Source organism: Centroberyx affinis, unplaced genomic scaffold (assembly GCF_046629955.1).
Source record: "Centroberyx affinis isolate AG114_WGS23_722 - 3 ecotype Tasmania unplaced genomic scaffold, CSIRO-AGI_Caff_v1 ptg004734l_1, whole genome shotgun sequence".
Classification (NCBI taxonomy): Eukaryota; Metazoa; Chordata; class Actinopteri; order Beryciformes; family Berycidae; genus Centroberyx; species Centroberyx affinis.
In genome coordinates this window covers 203,619-224,854 of record NW_027282291.1, presented here as the reverse complement: position 1 = coordinate 224,854, position 21,236 = coordinate 203,619, and the positions used below count along the sequence as shown (strand labels likewise).

At 40.8% G+C, this 21,236-nt stretch overlaps 1 protein-coding gene across 3 annotated transcripts; it reads right to left on the bottom strand.

The window, feature by feature from the left end:
• Window positions 1-6,397: 6,397 nt before the first annotated feature.
• On the bottom strand, window positions 6,398-18,304 carry syn2a (synapsin IIa). Of its 3 annotated transcripts, none has more exons than XM_071544939.1 (11): window positions 17,865-18,304; window positions 9,998-10,055; window positions 9,813-9,904; window positions 9,390-9,546; window positions 9,074-9,163; window positions 8,838-8,900; window positions 8,498-8,640; window positions 8,332-8,406; window positions 7,911-8,013; window positions 7,120-7,297; window positions 6,398-6,890 (listed from the first exon to the last, which is right to left on the bottom strand). In XM_071544939.1, the coding sequence occupies exons 1-11, from the start codon at window positions 18,203-18,205 to the stop codon at window positions 6,784-6,786; spliced, it is 1,407 nt and encodes a 468-aa protein (XP_071401040.1). In that variant the 5' UTR covers window positions 18,206-18,304; the 3' UTR covers window positions 6,398-6,783. The 3 variants fall into 3 exon arrangements, with proteins under 3 accessions (XP_071401040.1, XP_071401039.1, XP_071401041.1); XM_071544938.1 differs by having other exon boundaries at window positions 6,398-6,918; window positions 7,151-7,297; XM_071544940.1 differs by having other exon boundaries at window positions 6,398-6,906; window positions 7,151-7,297.
• Between the last annotated feature and the right edge of the window lie 2,932 nt (window positions 18,305-21,236).

The window sequence follows — 21,236 nt, the reverse complement described above, 5'->3', positions numbered from 1 at the left end:
ACTGATGTAAAACATTTGAATAATGGCAGCAGGAGGTGGGCAGTCCTATACAATGAAAGATTCTACTGCTTCTCTTGTTCGCTGCCTCTCAGTAAAATCCCACACATGTGCAAGACTTTGTGGCAGGGTGTAATGTTTGCTGTAGCAGTAGCAACGTGGTGTAACCTCACAGGGGATCCAGTCCAGACACGCCACCAGGGGATTCCACCATTGGCTGATGCCACTGTGCACTGCACAGCCACTGGCAAGCTCAGTGGAACAACAATCAGTCAGCAAGGGAGGGACGTGTGGTGGAAAGAGAGAGGACAGTTATATTTTGTTTTAGTGTAAACATCCAAGGTCTAGTTCCTGCTGGGCCAAATTCATCATAAATTTATTCTGAATATGGGTGTGTTTGTTGTTTTTTCATGTTTTGTGGCCCTTTAACTTTAGTCCAGGGCAAATAACATGATGTAAGCATTCTGAATTCTTTATCTCATTGGATCACATGTCTCAAAAAGTCCCATCGTAGGGGAATGTGGCTGTGGTGTCATCAAAAGTGGTGCAACACAACAAGACCGAAGCCATCTGCTGACCGCCAGTCTTCTATTTTTGCAACAGTTTTGCTATATGTGTTTATCTGTTCTATTTCTGCATTCTGAAAAGCCACAGAGGCTGGCCTAAATAAAACCAGCACCTACAGCCCGAAGGTCCTGCTCCCCTGGCCTGCGGAAAGCTCCATCTGGTGGATGCACTTCCATGATGTTGGGTGTCAGCCTGCTGATCTTCACTTTTAAGTCGATAGTTACTGTAGTGGATGATGAAAGTGTGTGAGCACGCATACACAAGAGAGGGATGCTCTCCTCTTATGCTCCTGTTTCCCCCACACACACGCAAATCCCTTCAGACAATGCAGACTCAGTATTGCTTGAGTGAAAATATACATACATGCAAATAAATGCTGGACTAAAGCAGATAACAGGCTTACAGAGAGGCAGGAACAGTCATGTGTTATGATGACAGAGGTGTGTGTGTATGTGTGTGTGTGTGTGGCTATAGACACTCAGCCACCCTTCATCCCTTGAGCTGCTGTCAGTCACTATGCAAACTAGTGAGATGTAACAAACAAACATAACTTCCAAATGGGTGCATTTGGTAGACGCTACAGTACATTAGCGCACAAAAACATGCAACAGGAGCCCTTCTATCAAGTACATGGTCTCTGCAAAGATGGCCTCCAGCTGTATCCACCACTATGAAATACTACCAAATGAAAAGCCCTCAATTCCTTAGTCATGTGAATGTTAGGATTTTGTCAGGTCACATCTGCATGCTGCAACAGAAGCCTACAGTATGTGGAAGCTCTATTGAGTAGGAAAGCACATGTGTTATTCTAATTTCAAGGGCTGTATAAATACTGTGACCAAGTGGAGGGGCATTGTCATGTGCTTGAGAGGGGGATTGCATAACTACAATGACACGGATATCTACTGTGCCTCATGGTCACCACCAGATGGCATAGTAGTGATCACTGCAGCAATGTTGCTGGCTTTTGTTTATTTTCTTTAATTTTATTTGTATTTTGTTATGTTATGTTATGTTATGTTATGCCTATGGTATTTTATGCTATGTTTGAAACAAAAGAAGAAACATACGAAAGGTGTATCTTAATTCTAAATAATAATCAGGTGTGTTTGGTCAGAGATCCCCCCCATCTAATGCAGGCACATCTCTTTTTCAGCAGATGGATGAGGCCAACGTGGTGTGCCACCAGGGGGCGCAGGTCACTCATCTTCTGCAGCAGCTTAGCAAACAGCTGTGGGGGTCTGGGTGGAAGGTCTTCAGCTGGAGCTTGAGGGCCTGCAGCACCTTTTCCTGGAAGTCTTCAATTGGCTTCACATTCACCAGGCCAGGAAATTCTCAGAAGAATCTGAATCATATTTTAAGCATATGCAGTTATAACTGTGTGCAGTATGGTCAAATATTGAGACAATACATATGTTGGCTACAAAGGAGGCTAAACTGGGATACAGATTTAAATGAGACAATGAGACAATTGGGCTGTTTTTTTCTTTGCCATTGAAGGACAATATCCTTCTACACAATTACTGGAAGCATAGTGCATAGTGTCTGTGTTTTCTAATTAATCTTGAACTATTCAGGTTCTTAGCCTGACAAACGACTTGACCATGGGCTGTGAACCTTATGAGTGGTGTGTGAGTAGACTAATATAACACTAAGATTATATAACAGTAATGGTCAAGAACGTTTCATATCAGTTCTGTGATAGATTTGCCAAAGTCACAGCCAATTACCAGAAAAGATTAATCATACTTCTAAAATAGAACATGTGTCTGTTATGTAACTGCCAGTAATGAGAAGCTACTCCACCTAGAAGTCTGTGGTGTGACTGTCAGCAATCAGATCACTGCAAAGTTCAGAGATCACTGAGCGTCAAACTAAGCAACTACAAACCACAAATAGTAAACCCAACAATATTAATTTTACTGCTGTCCATTCACATGTAGATGTTGGCCTTTTTATGCTCGGGTTAGGGTTAGGGTTACCGTGCATTGGGGCAAAAAGGAAAACACATACAGTATACACACGGTACTGTAGCCTACAAACAGTGTGCTTGAATCAAATACTGTAAATGCAGATTGCTATGCACAAATCTGCAGTTTTTTGGTTGAAAGGGATATTATCTTTTAAAATAGGTGCTGTCAGTAGTTTACATTGGTCTAATGTAAAAGTTAAAAGAAATATAGACAACAACAACAACAACAACAATAATAATAATAATAATAATAATACTTATGGTGGATATTATGTGGATATTATAACAGTGAATTCATAAGTAAAAATAAATGCAAGTATATTCAGAGTTACCAACGTTTTACTGTATTTTCTACTTGAGGGCCTAGACTGTCTACTGTGCAGTAGTCTGCAGGGTCAAAATGACCAAAGTTGCAGAATTCCCCATGTACACAGTGATGCATGTAATTTTTTATTAACAGTTAAATACACAGGAACACATCATGAATACATGCCATCATACCATGACACTCAAACATAAAGTAAAGGAAACAAAATATCTGAGCTGCAACCACTATTTAGCAAACACAGTAATGGATTATTACCTGTTCCGGAGGTAAGAAGCTGGCATCAATAAGTTTATGGCTGTATTATTGGCAGTTATTGGCAGTGTAATGAATGGTTCTACATGAATATCAGACAGTTAACAGCTGAACTATAAAATACATTTCCAGTGAAGCAACACAATACTCAGCTGGCACACATCTCATATGAATAGACTGAATAGAATGTCATTGGCTGCACACCTAATGGACAGAGCAGTATTCTTTCCTATATAGCTAAGCAAACAGGAAGGTTAGCAATGGAAGCATTGAGAAGAAACTGTCAGATGTGTTGAATCTCTGTTGAAAATTAAGCATGCCTATTTTTATCTATTCAGAGAACAGACTTGCAAAAGACTTCCTCAAGTTGCGGATGGTCTCAGCGTTTGCCACGTCTTCACTGGCGGTGCGGAAAAAAGATGTGTCTTTCAGGCCAAAGGCACTGCTCAGGGACTGGGACTTGCTGGAACACAAGAGAATTACTACTTGGTAAGTGCAAATAGGGTGAGACTGCATCAGAGCAAACAACCCTCACAAATGAATTGTCTGTAATATGCTTGAATAGGTCTATTCTGAGGCACGATAAACATCTAGACTTCAAATAGCTACTATACTCATTTGAATATCAAGAGTTGAAGCTGTTCTTACTTCAGCTGTGGATGTGCCTGTGGTTTTTCCACCGTGGCTTGGTCTTCTACCAGAGACTGGTGCTGCTCAGGACCCACAGATGTCTGTGGTCTCTGGGATGGGGTCTCTCTGTGAGGCTGGGCTGCTGCCTCCAGCTGGGCCTCAGGAGTATTTGAACTACGCCGTCTTTGAAGCACAGGCTCCGGACCTGACTTGTCTTGTCTCACAGACTGTGCCTGGGAATGCTGCGTTGCTGGGTTCAGCCTTGGGCTTAGGTCCTTTGCAGGAGCTTTGGGGGTCAACTTTGGAGCAGGCCTTTGTGAAAGTAATCCTTGGGGTTCCACTGGGCCCCCTAATTTCAGTACAAGAGACACTTAATGATATTCAGGCATCTTAGATATGGAGAAAGAATAGTGAATGATTGGTTTTAGATGTGATGTTAGTCGATTCCTAGTATCTATTCACAGATGACTGGTTTATTCATCAGCTGATGTGACACACACATAGCAATCCCACATTGACGTTGTATAGGTAAAAGGTAGAAGCCACAATATAAAGGCACAAAAAAGCAGAGGGGATACAATACCACAATACAGTTGATATCTGTCCATGCATTAGAGGCAATGCAATGTGGGGTGCTCATGCTTCGTGGCTGTGTGCTGTGTGAATTTAGATTAGAGGGATATGCCCAGCCGTTTTGGAATGGTAGGCTTCTCCCCACTTTCAATAGGATATAATTGATAAAGCCTATGACTAATTTTGCTGAACATAGCTGATTCTACTTTATCATGTCTCCTTAACAAATGGTATTACTCACAACATAACAATAACAAATATGGTGACACAGACCAAACATATATTGCAAAGGAAGCTTTATTGCCAGTGACATAGGGGAAATATCCATAATGGAATTTTTTCCACAATATATTGTATTCTGTTCTTGATTTAAAACAGTCCAACACCAGCTTTAAAAGTACATACATTTAGTAAGTTACCATGGTCCTAAATAGTTACAGTCCTGCAGGTTTGAAAATATACAAGTTCTACCTGGACACAATGGCCAAATAAACATGTCCAGTAATAATTTATCAAATATTTAATCAAAACCACTCAACCAAAGCCTAACCATGCAACTATTACAGACCGTGGTACCTCTGCACTGTCCTTGCCCGGAAATAAATGTCATGGCATATTTCCTAGAAAACAAAACAACACATCCATAAAGCCTCAGGCATGGCTTTTACAAGGTTACTCTCACAGATACAATGGCAGTTAATACACCTTGGAAAAGAATTGCACATAGAGTTTGCTGAACATATTGTATACCATCTAGTAACAAATTGTTGGAGAATGGTACAGACTTTTTTACATTTGATTTGAGTGGCTATTTAACTGTTTCACCATTTAGGGTATTAGACACATTAAATGGCCTCCACAAAAGCCACCTGACAACAACCAAGTGATTTTATGTGACATCCATGTAAAAAAGTGTTCAAATTAATTCAGTGTGGATGACACATTTGTGACTATAGCTTCATGAATCGATTTTGGTGGAAGATCTGATTTAAAAATAAATAGAATGTTAAGTAAAAGACAAAGATATACTATATTGCACTCTCCATCAACTCACAGGAGGAGTATGATAAGGCAAACATGTTGAATCTTTGAATGGCAGTAACAGGAGCACAACTCCACACAAAACCCCCACTTGCATTGTTGTCATGGCAACACCATCATGATAGCCAAAATCCAGTATGAGGACCATGGGGAGACTTTACGTCCGGTATTTCATGGCAGATCATACATAATGCAAGTTTTGATCACAAGCTGTAATGTCTGCTTCCACACAACTGAAAGCAAGAAGACAACGGTAGTTTGGATACAGTATCAATTCACTGAAACGTGATGTGCAACAGGCTGTATGTATTCTGTTCCTCTCACAGCTCTAGTCTTTAATGCTATCACATACACTCCCTATGACCAACTGCAGGCCTAACAGTCCCCTCCCAGATATTTACATTGTGGGTTACTGGAGTGCAAAGAGTGTGATTGAAAGTAAATAATTTCTTCTTTGGTTCAAAATTATACAAATATATTGAAGTTGTGTGATCTAGACCTTCAACAGGATGTCCTGTTAAGACATAATTTATATAATAAAATCTAGAATCTCAGTCTATTTTTAATATGTATTATGAATCCATCTACCAGTAAATAAGTAATCTCTTTTCTAGTGTTAGATAAACTTCCTTTAAGAAAGGCAACATACATCTCTTCTGTATCCTGAATGTGTATGCATGAGTTCACACCTTAGCACTCATTGTGGTAATGCATGTTTTTTTAAATGAATACATGTATCCTATAGAACTTATATATTCTTTTCATTTCTTATAACACATTCACAATGCATGAATCACAGGGAACATAGCTTGGATATAACAGCGATGTTACTTGAACATCCCAGTTGATCAGACATTTATAACTGACTTTTACCTGCCTTTGTATCAATCATGCAAAACAAAAATAAATATCTATTCAGTATATGTATGAAAATAATCACCACTACAGTCATACGCACCCACATGTACATATTGAGATATACACAAACTTCAAACTGCACGACAAACCACAGTTTGAACAATATCTAAAGATACACACCAAACTGAAGAACGGAAAGGGGGGTAGGGGGCAAATAAAAGATTCATAGCTGGGTCAAACAGGTGGCACAGAGCAGCACTGAACTCAGTGTAGGCACAATCTGCTTTTTACGTCATCAACAACAGCCCCAAAGAAAAACCACAGCTACTGAAACGTAAGTGACCTTTACAAGCACACAAATCAACAGGTCAACAAGTAGACAGTACATTTTGACACTGCATAGAGGAAAAAACACAGTCCAGGCCAGCACTCCGCTGTGCCAAGCTAACATCACCAAGATCTGAGTCTAGCTATCAGCGTCCGCACACGCCTCTGCGTCTGTGGTCAGCGAATGTACATCATTGTTATCTAGACAATGAGACTATCCCCTGTCCCCCTGGGTGACTCAGTTGGCCTGGACTGGTTTTGGACCCACTGCAACGCCATTACAGTCGAGAATGTACTGCAGACAACCTTGAGGTGGGCGCCCAGCACCGTTCTTAGTGGGTTCAGCTACAATCTCCCCCTTCTGGCCAGCACCCTAAAAAGACAAAGAAATAATTAACTCATCCAGTAACTTTCCTGCAGCTTTTCTCATAGTGAGATCTCAAAATGCTTAGGTTAATCCAATACAAAAAATGGATCCATTATGAAACAGTATGGATCCATGGCTTAGTAACATTGATGACATTCTAAAGTAATACAAGTTTCTAATCTGTGTGACAGATTTCCTGCATGCGGCTGTGTGTGTCCTGTGCCTGTGTGTTATTGACCTGCGATGGCTGTATGGTGGTGGGTCTCTGCGGGGCATTAGCTGCCTTCTCTGCTGACTGGTCCATTTTTTCCAGCACCATGTCAGCAATGAGCTGCCTGTCCTCAGCCTGGTGCTCCCCTACCAGAGGCATGGAGGAGCCCACCACCTGAGGGGGAGACGATGTTGATGATACCTAATTCACATTTGGTCTGTGTGCCACATTTAGTTTAGGTCATATGCTGCAACAGTGTGCCTAAAGAAACAGGCAACGCTTGTACTTTCGTCATCCCATAGTACTACACTACCAGTCAAAAGTTTGGACACATGCATTTTCCTGTATATTTACAATTTTTCACATTTTAGAATAATAGTAAAGACATCAAAACTATGAAATAACACAAATGGAATGATGCAGTGACCAAAAAACTGTTCAACAAATCAAAACTATTATATATTTTAGATTCTTTAAAGTAGCCGCCCTTTGCCTTGATGGAAAGGCAAAGGCTTTGGAAAGAAATTCATACATAGGCATCAACTTCACTATTTATATTTGTCTATAAAAACAAATTTCAAGCATTTAAGCATAAGCCTTTAGATCAAAATGGCTTTAAGATAATGAAAAACATAGTACATTCAATCAGGTGTGTCCAAACTTTTTAATGGTAGTGTATGTTTACACCATGTAAGTTACATAATTTTAATTTGAAGTTACACGTTTTTACTGCTCAGATATAATATTCAAACTTAGTTGAATGAATCTCAAACTCAGTGAGCCCTACCTCTGTGATGTAATCTCTGCCATCTTTCCCATGGATGGCTTTGACTGCACAGATCTCCAGACCCCCGAAGATCTCAGAGCAGGTGTCAACCCACAGCTTGTACCTAAACAGAGCAGAACAGGACCGAATCAATACTCGCTCTCAGAAGAGCGGATAACCCAACATGCAGCACAGAGCATGACTCATGAGCAGTAGAAACATTTGGAGAGGCTTCCACAGGATGCTGCTCTTCAGTTATCACTTGTTTGCATTGCAACAGAACATGCTACTATATGACACAAACATTAAGTTCCCTTGCAAATAATGTACACGTTAACTATTACACTATTAATTAGCCTGTTTCAAAACTGTGTTGATCTGCTTTGTCAAAATAAGACATTCATCTACATGGTGCAGGGTGACTTCCCTATTCAAGACTCACTTGTCAGTCATGGCCACCTGCTCAAGCATAGCTGAGCCTGTGTTGGTCTTCCAGTTACCAGATATAGATGTTCTCCTGAAGTGTATAAAGCATACAAATGAAAACAACTTCAGTTTTTTTTCCATGTATGCATACAGTAAAGCAAAACCAGCGGAATGATACATACATGTAGGCTTTGTAGTCATTGCCAATCTTCTGGATCCTGATGTCGTACTTGGAGTCGATGAGAGGCTCTGTGGTGGTGTAGGTCTGGGTGAGAGCCACTACACTGGCTATGTCCTGGAACTTACTGTGGTTGTCCACCTTCACCTACACACAGCGGAGACCAAGAACAATATAATAACCAGGGAATGTGAAGGGAGATATGGATCTAAAAGCTACTTCACAATATTAATCATCTCATCCTGTGTGTGGGATTTAGGAAGCTCCCAAAACAAAAGGCACAACAACAGCAAAATAAAATCATGTATTCCTTCATATTACAGCGATAGTAAACATCTCTATACCTTTCCAATACCAGAGTGGGCATGTCCAATCTTCACAACTACAGGGAATGATGGCATGGTTACCTGGGGTGAGAAAGTGCAAACTTTTATTGTTTTATATTATTTCTTTATATTGTGCTTTTGTTTCACAGTCACGCCGCCTACAGTCTGTGTTACCTTCAGTGTCAAATTTCTAAAATTTCAGAGAACATTAGAAAGGGATGCAAAAAAACAGCAGGTGATGACAAGCTTCTCACCATCTCCTTGTAGTTGGGGTAAAAGGTCTGTTCGATCAGAGGGAACTTCTCGGCACCCAGCTTCCTGTAGGTGTTGATCAGCTGGGCAAACTGGACACACATAAGGGTTCATAATTCAGTATACTTTGTCAATCATTTGATAGAGAACAGATGTGTGTCCTGGTACATGACAACAATCATGCTCAGAGATAGGTTTAAATTTAGAGACAGAGAATAGATCCTTATTATCATCCCTCTCCCAGCTGCCCTGCTCTCCTGGATATGTCAAACAGTAATGATCTCCTGCAGAGCCGCCCCCAGGCTGCTGAGTGCCTACCGCCCAGGGCTTGTCACACAGGTTGTAGATGGAGTCGAGGGAGTTGATGCTAGGGACGCCACCATACTGCAGGCCAATGATCAGATTGCGAAAATCTTCATTCTGGGTCATACTGAAGGCATGTTGACGTATGAGGACAAAGTCTGGCTTGAATGATCTAGAAAAGAGAAGTATAGTAGAGATGTTACAAAAATGTCATTATACAAATGAGACACAATGGCAATGAGTGCCTGCTGATGGGACATACTGTGCTAATGGCAAGATAAATGGCCATTGTCATCAGCACCATATGTGGATACATCAGTATGATTTGTGACTTTGGAAGATCCATCTTCCTCCTTCCTCTGTTTTCTCATGTGTGTGTGTGTGTGTGTGTGTGTGTGTGTGTGTGTGTGTGTGTGTGTGTGTGTGTGTGTGTCTCACCTGACAACCTTGGTACCATTCCTCAGGACCTGCATGTCAACGTTGCAGGTCCCATTGGCATGAGCCACGATATTGATCTCATTGAATTCAGCCTGAGGGGTTGATGAATAAGAAGCATGTGAAGATGGAGTACAAACTAAAAAAAAAGTAGTTATACTGGATATCACTGGCTTGGCGAAACTTACCTGCTCCACTCTGATGTCATAATCTCCATGTACTTTCTTTCCCCGGAACAATTTTGCCCTGGGCAAAACAGAAACATAACGAATTGATTAACCTCCTGCATAATAATACAGATTGAGATTCCATATTGATTAACTACCCCAATGGTCTTCTCGCACTTGATATGAATCACTTTACAACAGCATATGGAATATGAGTCAATATTGAATCACACTTCATTTACTTTTACAGGCAACAGCATGGACTTTATGGAGCAGACAAATACTTCTTAATATTTGACAATATTCCTACTGCTTAGATTCACAGCCTTTCTTAGAGCACATTCCAACGTTAAAGGAACAATGATAAAACATTACAGCATTTTAGGTTATTCATTGTTTTTAGCCTACTGTATACCATGCAATTTTTAAAGGCAAGCCATCCACTGTTATACAGTATATAGACAGATGCAATTAGGCATTTTCCCCTGAATAGTCCACTGGCAGTGCCACCTAGTGGGTTATTAGTGAATGCTGCAGTGAGGTCACATGCTGACTGAACAAGTCATTCACAATTTCATAAAATGGCTGCAGCTTTTTCCTGTTTGGTGTTTCAGCACTGTTGAACTAATATAGATTGCATCTCTGACTTTCTGACTTGAAAGAAAATGAGATCTGTGGGCTATTTTTCCTGGATCGCTGCTGAAGAAAGAATCCAGTTCCATTGCATATGAGCTTAAGATTGAGCACTGTCTGTATAGTGACATCCTGCAGAGATGCAAACTGCAGAATGCTGAAGCCATATGGTGATTGCAGCTGTTAACAGTGCCATGGAAAAAGAGTTTGTTGGCTTTTTCCTACACTGATGGGCAGGGGGTCGCAACATAAGCTTTAACAATGGAGACTAATGAGCTGATCTAAGTCACCAGTAACAGAGGTCCAATAAATTTACTCTCTTCCCTTCTCTTCCCTTCCATTTGCTCAAGTTGCCATGGAGGTTCTTTCATTTAATGAATTCTGTGAAGCTTCCCATGGCCACAAACTCAACCTTACACTTCAACTGACAGTCATCCACTGCAGGGCAACGGTGGTGAAATGATGTGATGCAAAAGGTGATGAAACCTTTACACAAGGAAAAGGTTTTGTAGAACTATATATAATATCGCTGTGTTGATTTTCACCACAAGTTTGGAGTTCTCATTTCCTCTTACCTTGTATCACCCTGCTGTTACGTACTCTGCACACCCTGTCTGTTTAGCAAAGAGGTGAAGTTGAATAATTCATTGCCAGTCTAATTTAAGCGGGGGGGGGATCTATTTGGCTGTGGATGAAAACAAGCTATGGAATATGAATCATGAGTCTAATACCTCTCTGCCTAGGAGACAGTGTCTCCAAGACACAGTTCCTACAAACAAGCACAGAGACAAGGCACTGAAAAGACTGTATCTCTTGCCTCTTCTGACTTCATTTTGACATTCTGAGTTTAATCTTTGTCTGTATGAGGAATAGCTGTGTGGAGGGAGCATAGCATTATGTGTTTGATCTGTGCTTTTCTTACTCAGCAGAGCGCACACAGCACAGCAGCCAATTGTACAAAAAAAGAGAAACCATCCTATACTACTTTCATCATGATCTTTGACCATAGGCATTGCTACCAATAAGTGTCTAACTAAAAATTGATTCATCGGGTATTTCAAAGAATCCCCATGTGAAAATGATTGCCTAACTACTTATCCAACAAACATGACACTGCTGTGTGGAAAGTTAGTTATTTAAAAAAATATTCCCATAGTGTTTGGCCAAGTCTGAAATGAGGGAAGCTGATATTGTGATTAAGTTTGAGATCTATCATTTTAAGAAGGGTCTGATATACTGATGAGTAAGAAAGGCTCTAACTGATCTGCCACCCAAAATGGTGCCTGACTTGCGAGGATTTTATTGATGTCATTTATCAACAAAAACACAATTTATGATGCAACACATCTTTTAGGCAACAGATGTCCTGAAATGATAGTGCTCACATGCTCAGTTCTGAGACTGAGAGCCAAGAAGATGAGACAAGGCCAGGAGAGAGAGGAGAGACACAGACACAGAGACAATAGGATCTGCACAATGAATATATTGCCATTTTAGTTTCCACAACTGATGATGTAAAAAGAGAATTTCCCTGTGGGGATCAATAAATTAGAATGTTTGCTGTAGTTGAGAATGACCAAGATGTTGATGTAAGATGCATATATTATTTTGTTCCCCAAATCAACAACACCAATGATCATGATTAATAATTGTGATCACAACCAAGCAAAACATAATTTTAGCCATAACTGTGCAGCCCTAGAAGACGATGGAGAAAAGGGCCGGGGAGAGAACAGAGAGAGGCAGAGACGAGCATGATAGCAAATGTTGACTTTGATCACTCATTTGTCAGAATCAATATGCGCATGTGGACTTGAATTAAAGATTAAAATAAAGTGATGCAAAACTAAATAACAAGACAGAAACAACTGTTGATCTTTAGCGTCAACAATATTCACATCAGTATCCAAACTGCAAATATCAAGAGCAGGACAGGGAGTACAGATAATGGCAATCACTATATTGATGGCTGCAGGTTGCAATTTGAAAACATTGCCAAATTACATATTCCTGTGAGAGAGATGAGAGAAGAGCTTGGTGAGCTGGAACACTACCTGAATTTTAATGTCTCATTAGTTAGCCTGCTTAGCATTCACTCTCGCGTGTGAATAATGTTAGAGTAAGGTTAAGCTGACAGTACAAAACATTTTCTTTCAATTTGATCAGATGTTTGCTATTTTCAATACCTTTTTTTGGAATTGCTTTTGTGATACAAGTTAAAGCACTATTTAGTCCTCTATGTACCTTTTGTGATTTTAAACATTGAGTGACTGAGTTAAAGGCATTTTAGTCTCTCTGCTTTAATTTGAAATGCAGTAATGGTGCAGTAAAGGAAGAGGTAAATCTCTGATATTAGTCTGGTAAGTGAGACAGTGCCATCTGCTCTCCCTGTCATAAGAGCAATTTATAGCACAGCATTCCTGGAACAAAACACTTATCTGAGTGACTGGCAGCTTCATCTAACAAATAAACATGCTGGCTGAATGACAGGAAGTATGTGTGTCTGTACCTGCCGGGAACTTGGCAATTATCATGATTATAAAATCTGATTAATGCAAGTTGGACTAACAAACCAACTACCTATCTCAATATAAACAGGCAACAGGGTTTTTCAACAAGCAACTCCTATATACACTATATAGACTGGGCAGCTTCAGACAAAAGCTCAACTAAAGGCTCACAATACTGTCTTCTATGTTCTAAATCAATGCAGAACAACTGGATATATAGAAAAACAATTTGAATGCAAGAAGAAATTACCTCTGTAGACAGGGAGGTAGGCGGCAGACAAAGAGAGAGGTTATGATAAGAGATGGTTTGTCTCTGAGACTTCTCAGGAGACAATGAGGGAGGAGAAGACCATCTGCTGGCAAGTGAACACTGTTCCTTTTCTGTTAGGCACTACAAATGTGGACTATGACCCAGATAACACTCGCATCAGACTTACACCTGAGGATATAGGGTTTCTTAAATGACACTGCCCACCCCTACAACAGGCTCTGGGGCAGTGTGTGTGGCCTCAGAATAACAAACCGATCCAAGCTTTGGGTAAAGTGAAAATGATCATGTCATCCATTTAAGACAAATACACTGAAGCTGCTACAGAGTGGTAGCATTTAAGAGCACACAGTGTTTCTAATTCAGACCTGAGGTCAGGCGTGCAGCCAGGATGTCTGCTAGGAGAACAGACTGATCAATGTGGACCACAGTGGGAGGTCAAGCCATGCTCTCTCATCTGCCTGAATGAATCAGAATGACATACGGTTGTACGGAAACAATAACGGCCATGTCTTCATGGCACTGTCATCTCAAACTAACAGTGAAATATTTCATTCATTTTTATTGCTCTCATTGCACTTCCACCTAATTGCCTTTTCATTAGATTAGCTTGTAATATCATAGCACTAATGAGGATATGATTGCGAATAATCTCGGTAACCACTGCTTGCTTGGCCAAGTATAATGCGCTGTGATTAGCCATATCCTTTCTCTAGTTTGTCATACAATTTTGGTACTTTTTGCATTGCTTTCTATTAGGATCTGTTTCATTGTTTAGCGCTCGTTAGCAACCTCTAATCAACACTCAATCCAAGAAGCAAAGTGTCAGGATCGAGCCAGAGAGGTCTTATGATTGTCTGCAGTAATGTCAAGCTGTAAGGAACTGTTAACAACAACACTGCTATGTTCCCATAACGCATATTCTTTGTTGCTCTCCTCTAGTTAGCATGATAAACAAGCACTGGTGGCTGAGCAATCTGCCAGTCGTAATTAGTCTGGAGGACTCTTGTCTGATTCCATGTGACTGTGTGTCCTGGGGCCACCAGGTCTCATCATACTGGCTTTCATGTGCTGCAGAGGGCAGAAAAGGTCTTGAAACTGCCCCTCCCACAGTAAGGCACAGCACACAAACACCCTACAGACTAAAGCTGTGCCAACATTACAAAAACAGGCACTCTGCAAAACTTGCATGAAAATGAAGAGACATTTCCTAGTCTTATAGCTTGCCAACAGCTATATTTTATGGTATTGCTTTTAAACTTCCACTGTAAGAACTGAATATAAAATACGTAATATTTCAAACACACGGTGTTTTCCTGAAGCTTTTCTCAAGTCCCATCCCAATCATTCCTAATGTGATATTTGCTCCCATAAATAAAATATAATAGTCCAAACAGAACAGTACCAGCACATAAATACCCATAAGCTACAGAACACTGGATGAGAACCGTTGTCTACACTCTGAATAAAACAAGATTGGTTTGGACTGTCATAGTGACTTAGCTGAAAGGCCCATGAATAAAGCCAACAGAAGACACTCTTGCTGAGCCTTTTGGCCATGGCCACTGATCCAACACTGAATAAAGAAAAGGTAAGCAACTGACTCAGTGATATTGAAGCGGTACGAAAAAGATGCAGTCTCAGACAGAGGCAGCCTTTGGGATGCAGGAACTGATCTCCCCTTTGGCTAAGTGCTGGAGATTTGAAGCAAAGAACCACTAAGGACACAGTTAGTCTATAGAGCACATTAACTGGATAAATTGATATTACATTCAATATGTTAGGAAAAAGACATGAATTCAGAGCAGGAAATTGCTGGACGTTTTGATCAAAGAGAGGAGAATTGCTTCATGCGTAATCTTGTTATATACTTACTGACACAGAGAATAATGTAGTATGAAAAGTTCATTTACTTCCAGCCCAACGCACTCACCATTCTCATATCGACTGACCGTTGATAAATTAGATGGTTTTGGTTTAATGGATTATATTATGTTCCTTTGGCAGAACTGCAGAGTAATGTCAATGTATTGGCACACTAGCAGGTAATCCTTATTCCTCCACAGGCAACTGGCTTTCTGTTCATAGTAAATGTGGAACAAATGAGTGCATATAGTCAAAAGCTTGGCATCCATCCCATTGATGGCGGTTTGATCTCATTAACATTGATCCAGATTTCTATTATCTAAGTGGCCAGTCTTGGCCAGAGGACACTGCCAGGCCACCTGAATTAAGCAAGCCTATGTCATTCTAGTTGGGTGATTTAGTGCGGTTTAGTACGATACTTAAAGATGGGTAATTTCCTCAGAAGGGACAGTCAACTTCAGAGCAATATGCACATTCACCTGCAGCTGTAAGCCTATATTCCACTGTGTAATCCCTCCACAGTGGCTATGTTGTTATAGCAACTGGTCTCTGCATAATACAGTGCACATTCCACATAGGGTACAGACTGTCATATTAACCTTGATGTGACACATGTATACAACATGAAATCTAGCACAGATGGGTCCCTGAGGCGAAGGCTCTTTGCCATCTAGACTGTGCACAAAAATGTCTGAGGAGAATCTGTAGTTTCCTTGCTCTGTACTTTGTGGTCCAGCAGATTTCTAAATTAATCACCAAGCAATTACTGTAGGTCATCAAAAATAAAATTGTTAATTTAAGCGAATGGAAACCAGATCTTGCTACTAAATATTGTGAAATACTGTTGAGTGCTGCTTAAAGGAGAATAACATTGAATTTAAGATTTGGACTATATTATTCCCATGCCTTAGGGAAGCTTTTTTGTATTACTTTACATTCAGCTCTGTATTTCATGCATAAAATAGAGGGAAGAGGTTGACCTATGCTCTGTGAAGTACAACAGATGTAAAAGTTTACTCTGAGGGCACCCTGGGCGGGTTTATGGACATCCAGTATATTTTCCAGGTTAGAACTCTAACAAAATTTGACTCAAGTCCACAAAGTTAGGCTGATTTCCACAAAGTCAGCTTTCTATTCACTGTAAAGGAGCCCCTCCAGGCTGTACATCAGTAAGACATGACAGATTAGAGTTTCAGTTCTCTGGTTTCAAGATTTGGGTGGTAACTGATGATGTTCACAAATACTGATTGTGCCATGTGAAGCCATGAAATCACATATATGAATTCTGAAAATGGGCCGGGTATCCACTCTAACATCCAGCTGCACGGCTCTAGCAAACGTTAAAGAAGATACACATGGCTGTGGAAAATATGTCAGCTGTGTAAACAAATGTTCATCACAGAGAGGTAGAGTTACAAGATTGATTAGTATTCTAATAAATGTCAGCATCTAAGCAAAATAGGTTTCCTCTAAATCGAAGTCCACATTCGCATTCACAGCACATGAATTCCTTCCCACAGTAGGCTGACAAAGATGCTTGCTTTAAGCTACTAGTAAGATTCCCCAGTGAACTGACTGTCAGTGTTGATAGCTTAAATCCCTCTATGCATGCCTGCTCTCTGCACTGATGCCATGTTGGTCCTGCCTCTCAGCAGAAAATGGAGAAATGCAGCCATGTGGAATGGCCCAATACAAGCATGTGGACAACATTTATGTTCTGTTCAGACTCCATTTCTTCACCTGCCTCCACCAAGGAGGTTCTACATAGCGATCAGTGAATGGAGCCTAATGGCATCATGTGCTGCAGTTAGTTACATTAATGGTTCCTTGTGAAGGTGCAGGGCATGTCACGTGACCTGCGGGGGGGAAACCCCACTGATGATTGGAAAGCACTGCAGTATTTAGGCTACTTCCAGAGAAAGCAAGTGCATTTCCCAAGAGTGTACAGCCTGTGGAATGTCCATGTTTTTTCTTATATTATATTATTATAGAATGGTGCAATGTTATATTAGAGGGCAATAACATCAATCCATTTAATGAATTCACTTCATTTTTTACAGACAGCTGTCATAAACTCTATGTCCATTCTTATCGATTTACTAAATCAACTTATGTGCAATAAAATTCTAGCATGCAAATGCAAATGATCAAACAATATCACTCACAAAGCTATAAAATGATGTGCCTTGACAGAAGAAGAAAGAAAAGAAACAACAAAATATTTCTTACAACATAGAAAGAATAGAGGACTATAAAAATCCTCCATCTTGGAGTAATGTCATTACTGCTGAGAATCAATGGACCTTATTTTCTCCTGTCCTCCAAGTGTTGGCTGCCTGTGTGTATTACACTGACATGCTCCACCGTCAACCAAACCAGCAGTAGCCTGATAAAATCTGCATGCTGCCTGATACAGATTTCAGATTTGCTGCCTGAGTGGTTCTTTGGCTTTTACCTAACTACTATGTTCAAATGAATCATGAGGAGAAAATCTATTTCCTGAGGAATGACCTGGCCAAGACGGTCGTAAAGAAGGCACAAACAGACAATACATATCAATTATTCAAGCCATTAGACTGTGTAGAGAGTGTAGAGCAGCATGCTGCCTCACCATTCCTGCTGTGGTTCATCGATGACCAGGAGAATCTTGAACCTCTTAGGCGTCGTGACTTGTGTCTGCTCCACTAGCCCTGCTGAGGCTGCTGTCTGCTTAACCACGTTGGTGATGGAGCTAAAGAAACCCGCCCCGCTGGACTGAGATGGTTGGGGTTTCCTCTCCGGAGCCGGGGAAGTGGCGGGAGGCGTAGGCCCAGCTGTAGGAGACTTGGCTGGGGTGGTGGAGGCAGGTGGAGGAGGCTGAGCAGGGTCAGGCCTCTGGAGATCTGTCATGTAGCCATTGGGCAGGTTAGAGATGAATGTGCTGTCCGAGAGACGCCGACGCAAATAATTCATGGCTGCAGCTGAAAGAGCCAATGAATCAACAAGGACGGGATGTGGAGAATTTTGAGGAGGCTGCGCAGGTACAGGATATCACCCCGGCGTTGATTTATTCTGCAGAGGGCTCCCTGTTGTCAGCGTACAACTGATAATGGCTGAGCTCTCAATGCAAACTCCTAGCGAATGTATTCCCTCCCAGTTCAGCGGAGCATCCTCAGAGCTCCCCCTCAGTGGCAGTGACGCTACCCTCTCCCTCAGCCAATCACCTCGCACTCTGCTTTCCTGGTTCGCTGCAAAAGATGCTCTCGCTCTGCCTCTCCCTCTCCCTCTCCTCCTCTCCCCACTCTCACTCACTGGTGTGCCTGTCTCCTCTACCCCTCCCCCATTTTCTACTGCCTCATAGGCGTCACGCTTTTTTGAACCACTGCATGAAAAAAAAAAAAGAGAGAGGGGTTTCCAGTGGAAGGGGAAACATTGAGGACTCCATCATAACTGCCTTACTCCTGCTGCCTCTGTTCCTTGTGTTTTCTCTCCCCTCTGTCCTTATACAGCATTTGTGTCTGAGCAAAATGCAGCCATGAAAAGGGAGATCTAAAATGGCTGTTAAGACTAGTGTTAGTGGGTAATGTAGAAGGAGAGGAAAAGCGCCAGCAGCAGTCCCTTGAGATACAATTGTATGCAGTTAACCCCCCCCGCTCAATTAATTGACTTATCAAGCACCTATAAATCTCTTCAATTTACTTGTGAAAAGCCCCTGCAGTCAAGATTTAACCACAGTGGGTTTGCCTACAAGACATGCTTTACCTCACTCTTTTAATAGACTATATTGGCCAGCTTCTGTCCACTATGGGTGACATGGTTTGTGTGCAATTACATGTTTACATACACATTATTATAGGGAGTTTCCTCACCTCTGCGCGCGGAAAAACTAAATTATCATGCTACCACACCACACAAACACACCTTGTAATCCTTGACACCTTGTCACTGCTGTGATAGGAAAAGCATTTGCTAATTAATAGCAGTTAACTTCCAAAACATGTATCCTTGTAAAGCACATAATGAGTAGGCAACTCACACATATTTTAATTGTTCTACATAATTTAAGAGGAATACAAAGGAGACTAAAGCTGTCTGATGAAACTACCGTACACCTATGTGGATGTCTCTGACACAGGTTAGCAGATGGCAATTTTAAAAGAGAGTAGGCTAACATCAATAAGTCAATATCTTAAAGGTCATCATAAATCTAGGCACAGTGGCTACACAGTCTAAATCTGATACACACAAAAAAGGGGCCTGAAGTGGAAATGGCACTTAACTTAAGGATTTACAAATATTATTACTGAGGCATTGGAATAATTATTTCTGAACATAAGCATAAACAACATAGAATACCACATGAAAATATTTTGATTTAGGCCTTCTATGATTGTGCCTGCCCATTTATTTCACAAGAACCTTTCATTTAATTTCCCCAGGGTCTTGTGTGTACCCAGTTACTCAATGAGTAGTGTGATTAGTTAAGGGAAAAGGAGTTACATTTTGTGAAGTGTAAAATGTGATATCCTGGGGCACCTTCCTAATGGCTTAAGCTGGTAATCTACACATAATGCATGGATGGGTCAGAGAAAATGTTATTAGCTGGCCTAAATATGCAATGTGGCTCACCAACAATCTTTGAGCACACTCTCTGGGGTCTAGCCATCTGAGATTTAAATTGCATTAACAGGCCACTGTCCAGGTTGGACTTGGACAACAGAACAATAAAATCAAGAAAATCAGACTACTTCCACCAGATGACTGAAACCTATGGGAAAAGTCCATGCACTGCTGTATCTAATTGCTACCAGATTCATTATGTAAACCTATGCCAAGAAACAGTTGATTCAATATGAACTGATGGATATTTCTAAAGTATAAACTGTTTGATTATTTTTTTCTTGCATCTTTAAGGTCAGGGTGTATGGTATTAAAATATGATGAAATGTTTACAAAACGCAGTCCTGCATATGCTTTTCCAAGTGTGGAGCAACTAGGTGTCTAAGTGTATGTGTTAAAGTGAAAGTGAAAGCTTAAATGAATGTTTTACACAAATTAGCCTTGCATTAATGTAGCACTATTAGTTATGGACATGGTAGTGTCATGGAGATATATTCCAATTTATTCAATTTACAGCCATATGACATCAGAAATCAGAAAGAGAACAGGAACAGGTTCTTCTGTTTCTGGCAAATGGAGAGAATAGTGAATGTTCGGTAATAAAGATTAAGCTATCCTAGGGAATAAGAATAACATATTTAAAAGCTGACATTCGGTGGTATTCCTCTTTAAATCTTAAATGGATTTTGGCTGCTAGGGTGCCACCAGCTGGTAGTAGTGGTTCAGTGAATGACTAGTCCTACCTCTGCTGTGCTGTCCAATCTGCTGTTCAGGAAGTCTCTCCTAGTCCAGAGTTTCCCGTCAGATGGCTGCTGATGTCTGGTGAGGTGCTGGTGCCCCCAGTGGTTTATCTCTATGCTGCAGTCACGCTACTCATTACTTGTTCCCACTTTGGAAGTTGTCAAGCCAGTCCTGTCCCTTCTTCCTCTGGTGCATTCTGTCATTATGAAGCCTCTCCACCTACAGGTGATCTGGAACCCAAAAAGTGAAATATGTCAAAACTTTACTATTGTTGGTAAATATAGGCCACTTAGAGTTTTCATGAGGAGAAATACATGCCATTTGTCATCTGTCTGCTTGCCACAAATATTATCTAATGTAAAGGGGAGAGTTACACATACATGAGTGAATGGCACTTGTAAATCCAAGAATGCACCATTACATTAACACATGCCATCCAGGTACATGATTATGGCTCACTGGCGATGCTACTTGCCATTAAAAAATCATGTTGAAAATAGGGACAGTCAAATATGCAGTAATCAACATCATGAAAGATTATCAAAATGTGATTTACTTTGTTCTGGTTTGGGTGGGATAGGCTGTTTTTTTGTACTAAGCACGATCAGTCTGTTAAAGCTATCCATCTTAGTCATGGATGTAT